We start from the raw sequence: 15236 nt of genomic DNA, 5'->3' as shown, positions 1-15236 counted from the left end.
TGAAGAACCATGGTTAATATGAGGTACAATAACATTTATTTTCCCTTTGGGATCAATAAAGTATATTTATAATTAACTCAAATAACGATGGCAGAAGAGATTACTCTCCACAACAGACTTAAAGAATTGGAGTTGTACAAATTATAAACATTTTCTGCGGTACCTATAAGGATTTCCTTTGATAATATGCTTTGAAATTTTAAGTTTATATGTCGCTTAAAACAATACATTAAAAGCACAACTGTAAAAGAAAAACAAACAAACTGAGACTAAACGTTCTTATAACTGCTGATTATTATCGTTTTACTGAAAGATGTAAGACATTTCACGTTTAAATTACATTTATAAAGTAGAAAACTAACCTAGATTTTCAAACACATGTCCATTCGACCTGCTGCGGCCAGTTATATAAGACAATCTGAGCCAGTGGCCTAGTTTCCATTGACCCATAAAAGAAAACCAAAAGCGGATGTGACGTCATCTCGCTGCAGTCCTCCCTTGCTTCGCATTTTCCAGAAAAGATGGCAGCTGTTGATATCGATATGCCGGTAGAAACAGAGCCCGTGATCCGCGCTCAGGATGACCTGGAGCGGTAAGTGTGTGATTTCCAGTTGTCTTTCGTCGTGTTTAGATAATAGCGGATGGAGAACCGGAGTAAGTTAAAACCCGGTGGGGATAGAAAGCTCAAGAACAGCGCTGCGGTCGCTGTCGACGCGAGCTATCCGCGCTAGCTCACGGCAAACAGGCGAATCCCCTTCCTATTAAGCTTGGGTTTCACAGCTTTGTTTCGTATCGGTTTTATATTTTATTGAATTAGCTGACGTGAACGCTACTCTTTTAGACGTCTCAGTGTTGACCCTGGTACAAAAATGTTTAATTTCCTGTTAAATCCGTGTTTTTTTTTAGACCCAATAAAATTCCACATAGTCAGATTCTCATTGGGTGGACAAACGGAATTAGTAAGAAATGAAACATTTTGTGCTATTTCTGTGGTAACCATGCGCTAAAACCGGCATGAACGACATAAAGACTAATTTATTGAAATATTCGTTATAGTACAAGATACTCATGACGATATTGATGTGTTCTGTTGATAAATCCCTGCATGTCTGTTTCTTTCTTGTTTTATCTTCTAACTGTTTTTATTCACATTAACACTTTTTATAAGAATATAATTACATTTACTGTTTGAAAACAATCCCAAAGAGATGATTTTCCTTATGCAGTTCAGTGATTTGATGTTTGATTTGACAACATTAAATAATGCAGGCAGCACTTCTAAGAACAACTTTATCAGAGGAAACCAACACACTGATCTGATTTTAAAAAACAAACAAGCTGCCATGGTCAAAGTCAGTTTAGGACACTAACTTTTAGCAACATTTAAAAAATGTAAATAACTTTTTTACTTTTATTGTCATAAACTATTTTTAAAAAGAGGCGCTAACATAGTTCTAAGCTAACTTATCTAATTAACATTTCAGTGACAGAATATCAGCCTCTCTAGTCTATTTGAAATTATGGTATGCAGAAAAATATAATTTACCTATAAACTACAAACTAAATTTGATCAGAAAATAATTCACGCTTAATGGCAATTCTGCTAATTTATTAATTTAGCTTTTTTCAAACTAATCCATCCTGCTAAACATCTATTGAAATTGTTGCCAAATACCAGAATTTTAGATGAAACATAAATAATCTGACAGCTTTTAAAGCATTCAGTCATGGAAGTTTTAAACTTTTCTAACTTCCTGTAGCTGCTAGCTTTGCTGCAGTACTTGTTCTAGTTTTTATAAAGAGGAAAAAGAAGTTGAATAACTACAATTATTTGTAGCATGTGAACAAAATTTTATATCAGCCAAAGTAAAAAAATATTTGCTGTCGTAGTAATAAGCTAACTAGTTGGGCATTATAAGACAAATCAGGATCTTTAGTTATTTTATCGACGTAGTAAGCAGGGGGAAAAAACTACATAAGAAAAGGATGTGAGCAAATTTAGCACTTACTGTTTATAAACTACAGAATAGTTGAAAATACTGCCTGTTCTTAATAGCAAAGCCACATTCAGCAGGAAAAATACTGAAAACTGAAGAATGGTTGCTACGATAGTTGGGTCTGTCACAGTAATCAATAAATCATGATAAATTAAAACAAACTCGATAATTTCCATTGGCATGATTTATCATTTATCTCTTTTTTTCTCTTTCTCAAAAGCTGGATGATAAAAGTTTTCAGTTTGGCGCTTTGGTCTCAGCTAACCCTTTTTTGAAGAATAATTTAGTTTAGAAAGACTTCAAAATTCATTTTATTTGTTTTATTTATTTATTTTGGATATTTAAAATGTCTTCCAGTTCCAGTTTTAAATGTTCATAAGAATTTATAGTTTACTGATTTTTGAGAATGTGTTCTTGCATTATTATTTTGGCATTACAGTGTTTCCCCCAGCGTATCATAAGCCTGGTGGGCCACCAGGCTAAGCATTGCTTATTTATTTAAGTCTTTTTAAAATGTTTGCATTATAAGGCTTTATAGTTGGTGTCCAGGTATTAATCTAATAATATTTCAATAACACATAATTATCAAGTGATATTTTCACATTTCCCGCCAACTTTAAACATTTCTTAACTCAAAAACACGACGGGCCGTTGGATGAATGACTGCTCTAGCGCCCAACCACCAGGCTTAGCAAGTTTTCTGGGGGAAACCTTGCATTACCATTATATTACTTATAAATGGTTTCAAAACAATATTATCGTTTATCGCAATAACTTCTGGAACAATTTATCGTCCAGCAAAATTTGTTATTGTGACAGGCCTGGTGATAATAATTTTCCCAAATTGTTGCCAAATGATACAATACAATCTCATAGCTCTTAAAGCAATAATTTCTGCAAGATTTTCTTTAATTAGCATGTAGCTGTGCTTTTATATAGCTGACTAAAGTAAAGACAATAAAGAGTTATTCAGATTCTCTTCTAGAAAGGGCACAAGAAATGGATTTCTAGATTACTCCTAGCAACTTTTTTTGGCATCTATGCTAGCTTTAAAACAAAAGAGTTGTACTGCCCACTTATAGCAGGGTTCATGTAAGCTGACGGAGCTTAATGGTGGATGATGACCTATTTCGTGATCAGGCTCTCCAAGAAGATTTTACAATACGAGGATAAGCAGCTTAATGAAAACCTAATTTTTTTACCAGATACTTAAAATGACTTCCAAACATTAGCAACCTTAATCTTGATGAGACCTGCTTACATACAGTCAGGTAAGGATATTGCTTGAATGGTTTTTCCTTTGGGGTGAATTGTGACAACAAGAGAGGTCAATTTTGACACGAAAAGCAAGAGACCAGCTGCTGATTCCTGTTTGAGTTTCATCCCAACACCTGGTCCTTCGACCAGAACCGCAGTAGGTGTGTTTCAAAGCTATGTTTAGTCCGGGACTGTGTGTACCATCCTCTCCTCTGATGTCCTAGTTTTAGGTATAAAGACAAGCAGAATCCTTTAAAATACCTAAACTCTCCCACATTTGTAGGATAAATCCAAATAATCTAAGACAAGGGTGTTGAACTCAGTTTCATTTTGGGCCATATCAAAAATCTGAATGTTTTTAAAGGGCTGATGTGTCAGAATGTATTGATAAAATCCATTAAACTGTTAAAATATTAATAAATAGTTGTCCCATCAGAATTTTGTGAATGTTTTCGTGGCTTTTTGAAATCAAAATCACATATTTTGTGATGCCAAACAAGGTTTCCTTCAGTGTATTATAAGCCTGGTGGGCTGTAAGGCTTTACTTGTGAACCCACCAGACTAAGCATTGTTTTTTGTTTTTTTTTAAAAGTCTTTTTAAAATGTTTGCATTTTTTAAGACTTTATAGTTGGTGTTCAGGTATTAGTCTCCCAATATTTTAATAACACGTAATTATCAAGTGATATTTTAAAATTTCCTGAAAAACATTTTTAAACTCAAAAACACGACGGGCCGTTGGATGAATGACTGCCCTGACATCCAACCACTGGGCTTAGCAAGTTTTGTGGGGGGAAATCCTGCCAAGTTAGAAATATTTGTAAAGAATTTTTATGCCTTTTGCGCTAATGTATGATGTTGAATGTGACTTTTTATCACTTGCCGTATTGATCAGGGACTATAACTTGATATAAAAAAAAAAGACTGAGGCAGCAGTCAGTTAAACCCAACGTTTTTGACAGTTAAATCAGAAAAAAACGTGGGGATCTGTTGACTTAGTGTGAATTATGAGGATTTGTGAGAAAATGGAGGGACTTATTGTTGCAATTTGTAGTGTAGAGGGCCACATAAAAAGCTGCAGCGGGCCAGATTTGGCCCTCTGGCCTTGAGTTTGACAGATGTGATCTAAGCCTGATTTACATATTCCGTCCTGTTTGACTTTGGTTTCTGTTTCTTTGCTCCCTAGCGAAGCTGAAGGCTTCAAAGAGCAAGGGAATGCATACTACAGCAAGAAAGATTACTCTGAAGCCTTCAACTATTACACCAAGGCCATCGGTGAGATCGCAGCTGGGATTATATTATTTTTTCAAGCCGCCTGATTGCTCCTCCTATGCTTCCTCTGTTGAGAAATAATCTGTTTTTGTTATTCTCCTCAACCAGGTCTTATTTTTTTTAAGTGTATATTTCTCTAACTTGTTTTTTTTGCTTTAAAATCCATATTAGATGCATGTCCCAGGAATGCCAGTTACTATGGTAACAGGGCGGCCACCCTAATGATGCTCAGTCGGTTTCGAGAAGCGCTCGAAGACTCCCAGCAGGCCGTGCGTCTGGACGACTGTTTCATGAAGGTATTAATGTTTTTTATTTTGGTGCACCCTCCCTTAGTCTTGAGTAAATAAATAAATCTGTTAAATTTTCTTATTCTCACCCCACAGATAAATTTTACTGCGTTTTAAAATGTGAAATTTTTAATCCACATTTTAATTATTAAATATATTTTCATCTAAACGCATGTGGTTGATGGATAGCATTTAGAAAAACAAAAACTAACCTAAATTTGATGTCATGATTTGAATATTTTCAATAAGCTCTTCACAGGTTTATTTTTAACAGTTCAGGAATGAGACTTAACTACAGTAAATTTTCAACTAAATTTTAAAAAATTTATTTGAAGATAAATGATTTTTTTAAAATCATTTCTCTTAAAAAATGATTTAAAATTCCTTTTTATTGAAGTGTTTCCTTTACAGCACATGTTAAACTCGAGGCCCGTGGGCCAAACCTGGCCCGCCATAGCTTTTTATGTGGCCCTCTAGATTCTAGACTGAACACTAAGTCTGTTTAAATATTATGTTATCAATCAAATCAATGTAGTTTTTATCTGTTTACTGCCAAATTATATCAATCAGTCCCTCCAGTTTCTTGATAATTACTGTGGAAATTCACACAAAATCAACAAATCCGAGTTGTTGTTTATTGCAGATTTTTCAAAAATTGTCAAAAACTTTACTATTTGTACTAAGCAGCTGCCTCAGCCCCAACTTATGTCAGATTATAGTCCATGATCTATACAGCGAGTAATAAAAAGTCACTTTTACCGTCATAAATAAATGCAAATGTGGCAAATATTTCCAAATTAGTACCACAAACACTTTGATTTTATTGCAAAAAATCACAGAAAGAATCATGAAATTCTGGAGGGACTGAAAAGATGTTAAATAATATTTAATTTCAAGAATCCATTAATATTTTAACAGTGTGTGAACTGGTTTTATCAATATATTCTGGCACAACAAGTCCTTTAAGAGGATTCATGATTTAGATTTGACCCAAAATGAAAATGAATTTGACGTCCCTGATTTAGAGGAACAATTTGAAACATCAAGCTGGAATTGATTGTTTCAAAAACTAAATATAGATCCACTTAAGATCAGTGTACATACAACATTACACATAATAACTGTAGGCATAAAAAGTTAACACATCTTTTTCAAATATTGTGACATTTTAGTCACATTATTATTGCCAGCAGTGTGTATTTACCGAATGGAAATATGACATTGTGGATGCTAATTTTCATCTACATTTTTTCCATCTGCTGTGTGAATTCTGTAATTAACAGAGGATGAGTTGGATGAGTTTTACACATTTCTTCTGAGGCTGTGCTCCGTTTTCATCGTAGGGTCATCTGCGCGAGGGCAAGTGTCACATGTCTCTGGGGAACGGCATGGCGGCCAGCCGCTGCTTTCAGAAGGTTCTAGAGCTGGACCCGAACAACAAAGAGGCCAAGCAGGAGGTGGGAACTTTAACAAAACCGTTCATTAAAAAGTGTTATTGTGAGTTATCCACTGTTTTTCATTTATCAAGAGGTTTTTGAATTGAAAGGAATGATTTTATGTTTGTTTTGATTTTATAAAGATGATCCTAAATATTTTCTGTTGTTCTATTTTTAGAAAAAGAATGCAGCGGTTCTGCTGGAGTACGAGAAAATGGCTGATTTCAGCTTTGAAAAACGGGATTTCAGAAAGGTGATTTTATTTATCTTTCTCCATCAAACCCAAAAGTAGATCTTGCTTAAGCTGGAAAGGGATTTAAGGATGAGATAAAGATGCATCCATTAAAAACAAAAAGTGGCTGGAAAATGTTACATTTATATTTCACTTTGCAAAAAACTCCTTGGAAGTTTTTGTTTTTTAGTCAAAATTTTGATTTTACTCTTGGCATCGTCTCTTATCAGAGACGCTACATTAAAATATGAGCGTAGTTTCATGTTGTCATTTTTCACCCTGTCTGTTTAGTTTATTAATTTTATAAATTGTGGAGTGCCTATTACTTTAGACCAACATTTAGCTTTATACTTTTAATGTCAGAGTAAGACCTTGAGAAACTCCTGTTAGTTTATTACTTAGCAGCTCAGAACAAGAATCAAATATGGAGAACCAACATTTAGTTTTATGCCTCTCTAACTCAGAACAAACTTAAAATCCAAAGAAACTCCATTTAGTTTTAGGGCTGTTGTAAACAAATATTTTAGTAATCAAGTAATCTATTGATTATTCTTACGATTAATCGGGTAATCGGATAAAAACATTTATCAAATAAAATATTGGTAAATCTGGCACACCAGTGTTACTATTGGATATCAATATCAGTCCAATTTGCCATATTTATGCGTCCCTAACAGTTACTTTTCTGTAGTTTAGAAAACTAACCTGTAACAACAATGGCTCACTTTCTAAGTTAACCTGGAGAAAAGTTATACAAAAATCTGAAATTATATTCAATTTAATAATAAAGAGGCAGGCTCACAAACATGCTTATAAACAAGGTTTATGCTCCAGATTTTAGTTTATGCGTTCATCTTCAGTCAGTTTAATAGATGAATTCTCACCTTGCCACATACCTGTCAAGCTTTGGGTTTGAGAATACGGGAAATGTTGCCTGGAGTGTGTGTGTGAGGGGGGGCGAACAAACATAAGATGGGGGTGGAGTGGTGGAAATAGACCAGGGGACAGATGAACGCAAGTCCGGGAACCGATAGACCAAGGGACAAAAGTAAGAACTGGGGGGACGAAAGTAAGAACGGGGGGGAGCAATACGGGATATTTACGGCACCTTTGTTCGTCACACTCAGCAACTCATCTACCAGCCATGTTCCGCCACGATGCGCTCCGCCACCCGTTTGTTCAGACCGGGATGATATGAAATTTATTGTGCGGTTTGTTCGTAAATCTAGGCTTACACTGTAACCATCAACAACTCAGCCGCCCGCCATGTTCAGCCTATCCGCTCACCTGTATAAATACTCCTGCAGCGCTCTTCCCGCCGTTTGCTTTCAACCAGCAGCTCCCGGAGGAGAAAGGCTGCCGTACTCCAGGCATCGGGCCAGTCATTTTAAGGATGCTTATTGGTTCCCCAAAACGATGAAAACCCGGGCGTTATCATAAATCCATAAAATCCCCACGTGCTGAACTTAAAAATTGGACGTTGTGCTGCTAACATCCGTCAACAACTCAGAGGCGGAAGTCAGAGCTCCGCGCAACGCAAGTAATGTCCCAACCGGAACACGGTGCGCTAAATGATAAAACATAAATTAGCAATCAAGGCAGGTAAATTTTCTTAGAGGAATTTTAATAATCGTGTACTCAAATCATTGGATTTCTGTTTCAACCCTAATTAGTTTATAAATTATTAACTACTTATTCTTATTAAACATGGGGAAACAATACTTTGTTTTGTACTTTTGTCTTTCTTTTGGTTTTGCTGTTGAATTTTCTTCTCATTCTTGTGAACACTTTGAACTGCCTTGTTGCTGAAAATGTGCTACATAAGTAAGATTACCTTAGCTTTCCTCGTTGTCCTGATCCAGGTGGTGTACTGCATGGATCGGGCCTTGGCTCTGGCACCTACCTGCCATCGCTTTAAAATCCACAAGGCCGAGTGTCTCGCTCTGCTGGGACGTTATCCTGAAGCTCAGTCTGTGGCGAGGTAAGAACTGTTTTATTGTTTAGTTCTTCTTTTATATCATAAATGCTTAAAAGTGATTAGATATTGTTCTGTAGATGAATGCAGCTTAACTTCCAGTATAAATCTTTTTTTCTGCAGTGACATTCTGAGGTTGGACTCGACCAACGCAGACGCGCTTTACGTCCGGGGCCTGTGCCTGTACTACGAGGACTGCATTGATAAAGCCGTGCAGTTCTTCGTCCAGGCTCTGCGAATGGCACCTGATCATGAAAAGGCCCGACTAGCCTGCAGGGTAACATTTTCCCTTTGTGTGTTTTCATAACTTTCATGTGAGATTTTGTTGCAGCTCTGATGCTGCTGTAACGTTGGCTCAGATGCATCCGTAAACATTTAGTTTAAACTTGAAGTTGTTAGAAAATGCACGTTTCTTTCCAAAAGAGTTGACAAAAATTTATATTTAGAGTAAAAGTAAGAATTAAAACGAATCTCCCTGAAATTTAATTTGACTAAAATGTTCTGGTTAGGCATGAAGAAAAAAAATATTCGTTTTTCCAGACTTTGTTCTCTTTTCTAAATGTCTAATTATTAATCTGTCCTTCTTTCTGCTTGTCCATCCTTTATTTTGTCCCTCCATCCAAAACAGTCCATCCATCCCTCTCTGTCTCTCTGTGCGTTAGTACAAAATCTTACCAAGTATTTTTTTCTAGTTTCTAGTGCAAATATCTTGGTACACTTGAAATAAGACAAAACTAATTTACAAGTAACTTTTCAGCAAGATATTGGAGTTTATTTCAGTCAATAATTTCTTAATATTGATTAAAAAGTACTAGAAGATTATTTCACATAACATGGGAAAAATGTCATAGGTGAAATAATCTACCAGTAGAACTAGTACTTTTTCATCAACTAGTTATTAAGGAATTACCCTCCTTCTTACTTGTAAGTTAGTTTTGTCTTATTTCAAGTGAACTAAAATACTTGATAAGATTTAAATTTTGCTGTGACTCTGCTCTGTCCATTATTTTGTTCACCTACCCATTCATCCATTTGTTTGTCCTTTCAAGCTTTCTAAAATAGTTTTGCATTTTAGGTCTGATTTACTCAAGAAAACAAATTGATCCGTTGCACGTAACGTCACGCTCTTCAGATCTCCGCCATGACGGACGCTCAAAACAACCAATGCGCTCCTTTAATTAAGCTAATCTAAAAACAAACATCTATAACCTAATATCGCTTCTATTTAGTTAATTTCACTTTAAAAATAGTCACAGGGTGATGTGCGGGCGGCTCCATTAACAGACAAGGATACAAACCAAACTTGTCACCTTATTTTCTAACTTTTAAATGAGGAAAGTTACGGCGGCGATGAATAAAATCTGCCAATCACAGTGAGACTGGCAGCCCTCGGTGTAATCGCAGATTTTCAGCGAACACCTTTTACAAGACAAGATGATTAACATTCATATACTTTATATGCAAGTATGATTAGAAAGATATCAAACATGTCATTATGGAGACGGTACGCGTCTAACCATTGGTAACCATGGAGATAATACCGCGCAGTCATGTAGCCTAGCATGTATGGAAAAAACTTGTTAGCATCCTGTCTTTTGTACGTTTTTAAGGCTGTTCAGGTGTAAGGGGAAATGTTTTTTATGACATACTGATATAAATTAAGTGGTGTGAATTCAAGCAGTCGGTAATTTGATCAACACATGAGGAGGACGCAGGTATGGGTCGGTTTCTAAGCTAGCTATTTCAAACTTTAGTAAATAAGCCGTGTATCGCCCCCAACCAAGTGTGCTACAATTAGAGACAAACTAGCTCGACTCGAACAAGTAGAAGCCACAAATAAACTGGAAAAAAAACAACTTCAGTCGATCTGTTCAATACTACCGTCTCTCCAACGTCCATCATGGCGTTTCAAATGATCAAGTGACGTAGCGGCAAAGGGTCCATAATGCAGTTCTCTTTATCCCATAAGCCCTATAAAGTAAATTGAGAACTCTGCTGATTTGAGTAGGGAGAATTGATGGGAAAATGAGGGGGAACTCTGATCTCTAAAAGTCAGATGTGTGTTTTTGTTTTTTCTCACTAAACCAGAATGCCAAAGCTCTAAAAGCCAAGAAAGAGGAGGGCAACCAGGCATTTAAGATCTACAACTATGAATCTGCTTATGTTCTGTACACTGAAGCGCTGGCGATAGACCCCAACAACATCAAGACCAACGCTAAACTCTACTGCAACAGAGCTACGGCAGGAGCAAAGGTACCAAGCTGTAAAACTGAACCACTGTGGCATTAAGACATATCTGTAACTGTTAATATCGGCTGAATGCCTCCAGTGAGTTCAGTCACTAACCGATTAATCCCCCAACAGCTGAAGAAACTTAACCAAGCCATAGAAGACTGTACCAGTGCAATCAGACTCGACGACACGTACATCAAGGCCTACTTGAGGAGAGCGCAGTGGTATGTCATGCAGGTTGTGCCCTGCTGTTCAGCATGTTGCAGTTTTCCACTAACTCTGACCTCTGACCCTCGTAGCTACATGGACACAGAGCAGTACGAAGAGGCTGTACGCGACTACGAAAAAGTTTACCAGACTGAAAAAACCTCAGGTACGCCACGCTGCCTCACATTGGGACGTTTTTGCGCTTGAATCCTAAAACTCGGCCTGCGTCCCTGCTGCTCTTTCAGATCACAAACATCTGCTGAAGACGGCACAGATGGAGCTGAAAAAGAGCAAAAGAAAAGATTATTACAAGGTGCTTGGGGTCGGGAAGAACGCCACAGAGGACGAGATCAAGAAGGCGTACCGCAAGCGGGCCCTCATGCACCACCCAGGTATCTGGAAAGCACTCTAATTCCTTTAAAATAAAAAATATACATGATTTAAAATTTTTTTAATGAAATCTGAAGTGTGTGTTTATGTTAAACCACCCCAGTCTACAGTTTGTAGAGTTTGGGATGCAGTTTTATAACCTCACCTGATGATGCTATCTGCTAGCTAATTCACTAGGAAACCTCTGAGGCCTTCACAGAGCATCTGGATTTATTCTGGGATTAAATTACATATAGCTGGGATCAGGTTACCATTTAATACAATTGTGAAGGGTTTTTATTTCAGATCATTGTGGTTAAGTATTAAGTATTGCACGTCATATTTTCAGATTTTTGCTCTACCTGTGCATCATCTTCTTTCCACTTCGCACTGAAATATACCAAAATTTCAGGTTTTACTTTAACAAAATTAAAATCAAAGAAGCTGAATTCTATTATAGGTATATTTTTACTTCTTGGGTAAAATAATAAATGTATTTTCTTACAGACCGCCACAGTGGAGCAACTCCAGAGGTGCAGAAAGAGGAGGAGAAGAAGTTCAAGGAAGTGGGAGAGGCGTTCACCGTCCTCTCCGATCCCAAGAAGAAGATGCGCTACGATAACGGACATGACCTGGAGGACGACGGCTGCTTTGAAGGAGGTAGTGAATGGTTTTATGTTTTAGTTAGTTTTTATCTAACATATATAAATATTTCTGCAAATATTTATATATTTTAGATGGTCTGATGAAATGTGTCAAACTCGAGGCCTGTGGGCCAAATCCGGCCCGCTGTAGCTTTTTATGTGGCCCTAACACTTTCATTTTAACTGCAAAAAATCACAAAAAGAATCACAAAATCATGGAGGAACTGAAAATATGTTCAGTAACATTATTGTGATTTTAATAATTCATTGATATTTTAACAGTATGAACAGGTTTTATCAATACATTCGGCACAACCGGCCCTTTAAGAGCATTGATGATTTTGACTTGGCCCTAAACAAAAATGAGTTTGAACTTGAACATTCAGACTTCAACCTTTTTATGTTGTAACCAAAATAAAAGCATCAAAGATCCGTGAAGTGTAATTTCAGTGTGGAATAATCCAATCATAGTCCGAATGTCACAGATTTTGAAATAATTCAGATTAAAGTTGCTGATGAAGCAGCACAGCAGTTCACAAATCATGAACTGCTATGTTCACAAATCATATATGTACTGAGTTATAATATATTTGCAGTATAACCCAGCTGCTGTAGAGCATTTTTAATGTAAACATTTTGAACTTTGATGTCCAGAATGTTAGAAAAACTAACCAAGAATCTAGATATTTGGGATGGTAATGAATTTTGAAGTTGCAAATTAAACAGAAATTGGACAACTTAGAAGTTAGGATTTTATTAGCAGCAAATGTTACCTTTGCTAGTGTAAGATAGTGTTAGTTTCTAATTTAGTCCTACCTGTAGAGGGCGCCACAAGTCCAGACTTTCCTGTTAAATTTTACTGTTTATTGAAACAAAATAAGTTTAAATACAAACCAGAGTGAAGCCGATCTTGTCTGTGTGAATTGATTTAATTTTGTTCTTTTACTTTTTTTCCAGATTTTGATGCAAACAACATCTTCAGGGCTTTCTTCGGTGGTCATGGTGGAGGATACAGTTTTGATTCCAGCCCCGGTATGAATTTTTACTCTTTTTCTTTTTTTTTTTGTCAGATTCGGATAATCGTAAACCTGCCTGATTACAAACCATTTTTCCTCCACAGACTCAGGACCAGGAAATTTCTTTTTCCAGTTCGGTTAATGTGAAGCAGCGTGATTGGGAGCAAACCTCTGCGGTGTAGATAAACGTGGACCCTGTCACCTTGTGATACTCAAACTCCTGAGTGTGTTGAAGTATCTGCCCACTGATCTTTTAATTAATGTTTTTATTATTATTATTATTATTATTATTGCACCCAATCCTCAAATCACTCCTTACACTGATGCTGACAAACACCAGAAAGAATAATTCATAGGTTTTGGTTATGAATTAACAACTAAGGCACTTGAATCGTTTGAGGTTTTTGTACTAGCTGGTGTTAGCATGTCACAGTTTCAGTATTGACCTTGTATTACACATGATTGAGATTTTAAAACCGACTCAAGCTTCAGAAAGCTGGTCCGGGATGAGAGTGGATTAGTTTTAAAGGATTACATTTAACAAGTGAAACGTTTTTCTGAGGACCTGCCGTCATTCGGAGCGTCTCTCCTAAACGACAACGCCTGGAAGCCGACACTATTCCTGGGTTTTAAATGGATTTTAATTTTTTGTTTTGTTTGCCAAAACCCCATTTCTCTTTTCATTTTGTTTATTGCATCGAATATTTGACTCAGAATGTAATTCAGCATGTCCATATGTTTTCTTTTTCAGTCTTCCCTCAGTTTGTTTGTATTTATTGTACTGTGTATCATTACCTGAATGCAGCAGAATGCCTGAGGATCTCGTCTTCAATTGTTTTTTTGTTTTGTTAAGAAAGAAACAAACCTCTTAAAAGTGATTTCCATCTGGTCTTTGTCACTCTGACACTGCCATATTTTTTATTTTTGAGACAAGCCAAAATAAAAGATCGTTTCCCTTTTTCTTATCTCAGCAAACCAACCTAAACCAGTACTATCCACCCAGTTACATTTAAGTGGTGCCTTATTGGGATTGGTTGAAGCTCACAACAAACCACAGAAGTACATTTTGCTGAAGCATCTTTTAGTGTCTGGGAAAAACTAAACATTTCAGAAGTTAATTTTGCACATGAAGTCTTCATCCTGTTAAATGTGAGGCTTTAGGTTTGGTTCCAGTCACTGTCCTGATCTGTCAAGTCATTACGGTGTGAACTTGTCATGCACGTTTGTTCACTGCAGTCCTTCCCCTTCTTGTTCCACCTGTTTGGACGAGTATTAATTGTAGGTTCGAGGCTCTCTCCATCATTTGGTAAAAATGTTTTTTTTTTTGTTTTTCTTTGAATTTTTTGAAATAAAGGCTTGTCTTTTACTGTAACTCTGGACTTTTTCCCCCCTGGTTTCTCTGGTAGTGATGTTTTTAACACATTTCATGTGCTTGTGTTTAAAATATGAGTAAAGCTCAACATTTTCACAACTCTCTCTAAATTATGTTCCAAAACCAGCTAAATATTTTTCTTAGATTCATTATCACTGTGGAAAAGACAACATTGCATATTAATGTTACACATTTTGTCTCAGAAATGGCACGATTTAATGTCACCATGCAAGGTTTTTTTTAATTTTTTATTGGATTAAGGTCCAACGCTGCTAACTTACTTTCCTCTTCACCAAAAGCCAACATAACCTCTTGGAAGTATTTTTGGTGTACTCAGACTGATCAACAATCAATTGGTTTGACACCGTAGATTGAGAAATCTCCACGTACCACAATGACTGAGCCAACATGAGGCTTTGTGGGTTGGTTGTCTGACTTTCTGCACCTTTTGTTTTCATCAGTTCATAAAATATTGCTCCGTTTCTCTTTGGCACAAATACATCACAGAATTTAATGAGCAATTAAAAGCAACTGCTACTAAGCTCAGCCAGTAAAACTGGGTGCAATTTTAATGCTGTTAGTAGTAATTCACCTATATTACATTTTTAAAATAAAGATGGAAAAATACAAGTTGCTCAGATCAACTTGTATTTAGCTATGGAGCAGATAGTGATATGTCAAAAAATTAACATTTGCTGATAACTACATATTGTGCAGCCATAGTTATTTATTATTAGTAGTAGTAGTAGGATTATTGTTAAGAAGCAAAGAGAAAGTGAGAGGAGACTGTAATAAGAATGATATAAATTATATATTTTTTATAAATAAAAAAAATATTACTGTATTGACAAATGTAAACCGCTTCGAAAATGTACAGTATATTTTCAGATTTTTGCTTTAAAAACAGAACATTTAAAAAAAAAGCAACCTAAAATCAGAAAC

At 36.3% G+C, this 15236-nt stretch overlaps 1 protein-coding gene across 1 annotated transcript; it reads left to right on the top strand.

Moving 5' to 3' along the window:
* Positions 1-501: 501 nt before the first annotated feature.
* LOC102228750 (dnaJ homolog subfamily C member 7-like) lies at positions 502-14294 on the top strand. The gene is made up of 14 exons (XM_005811666.2): positions 502-592; positions 4439-4527; positions 4696-4820; positions 6155-6268; positions 6426-6500; positions 8342-8460; positions 8578-8731; positions 10543-10707; positions 10819-10910; positions 10986-11059; positions 11139-11285; positions 11770-11922; positions 12864-12938; positions 13027-14294. The coding sequence occupies exons 1-14, from the start codon at positions 522-524 to the stop codon at positions 13062-13064; spliced, it is 1491 nt and encodes a 496-aa protein (XP_005811723.1). The 5' UTR covers positions 502-521; the 3' UTR covers positions 13065-14294.
* The last annotated feature ends 942 nt before the right edge of the window (positions 14295-15236 follow it).

This window comes from Xiphophorus maculatus, chromosome 10 (genome assembly GCF_002775205.1).
Source record: "Xiphophorus maculatus strain JP 163 A chromosome 10, X_maculatus-5.0-male, whole genome shotgun sequence".
Taxonomy (NCBI): domain Eukaryota; kingdom Metazoa; phylum Chordata; class Actinopteri; order Cyprinodontiformes; family Poeciliidae; genus Xiphophorus; species Xiphophorus maculatus.
Note: the sequence above shows the minus strand (reverse complement) of the source record. Positions and strands in the feature narration are given on the sequence as shown.

Excerpts from the sequence above, each read along its gene's own strand:
- LOC102228750 (XM_005811666.2), top strand. The coding sequence starts at position 522 with ATGGCAGCTGTTGATATCGATATGCCGGTAGAAACAGAGCCCGTGATC. Across the intron at positions 6,269-6,425 it reads ACAAAGAGGCCAAGCAGGAG|AAAAAGAATGCAGCGGTTCT; the intron begins GTGGGAACTTTA and ends TTCTATTTTTAG. Across the intron at positions 8,461-8,577 it reads GAAGCTCAGTCTGTGGCGAG|TGACATTCTGAGGTTGGACT; the intron begins GTAAGAACTGTT and ends TTTTTTCTGCAG.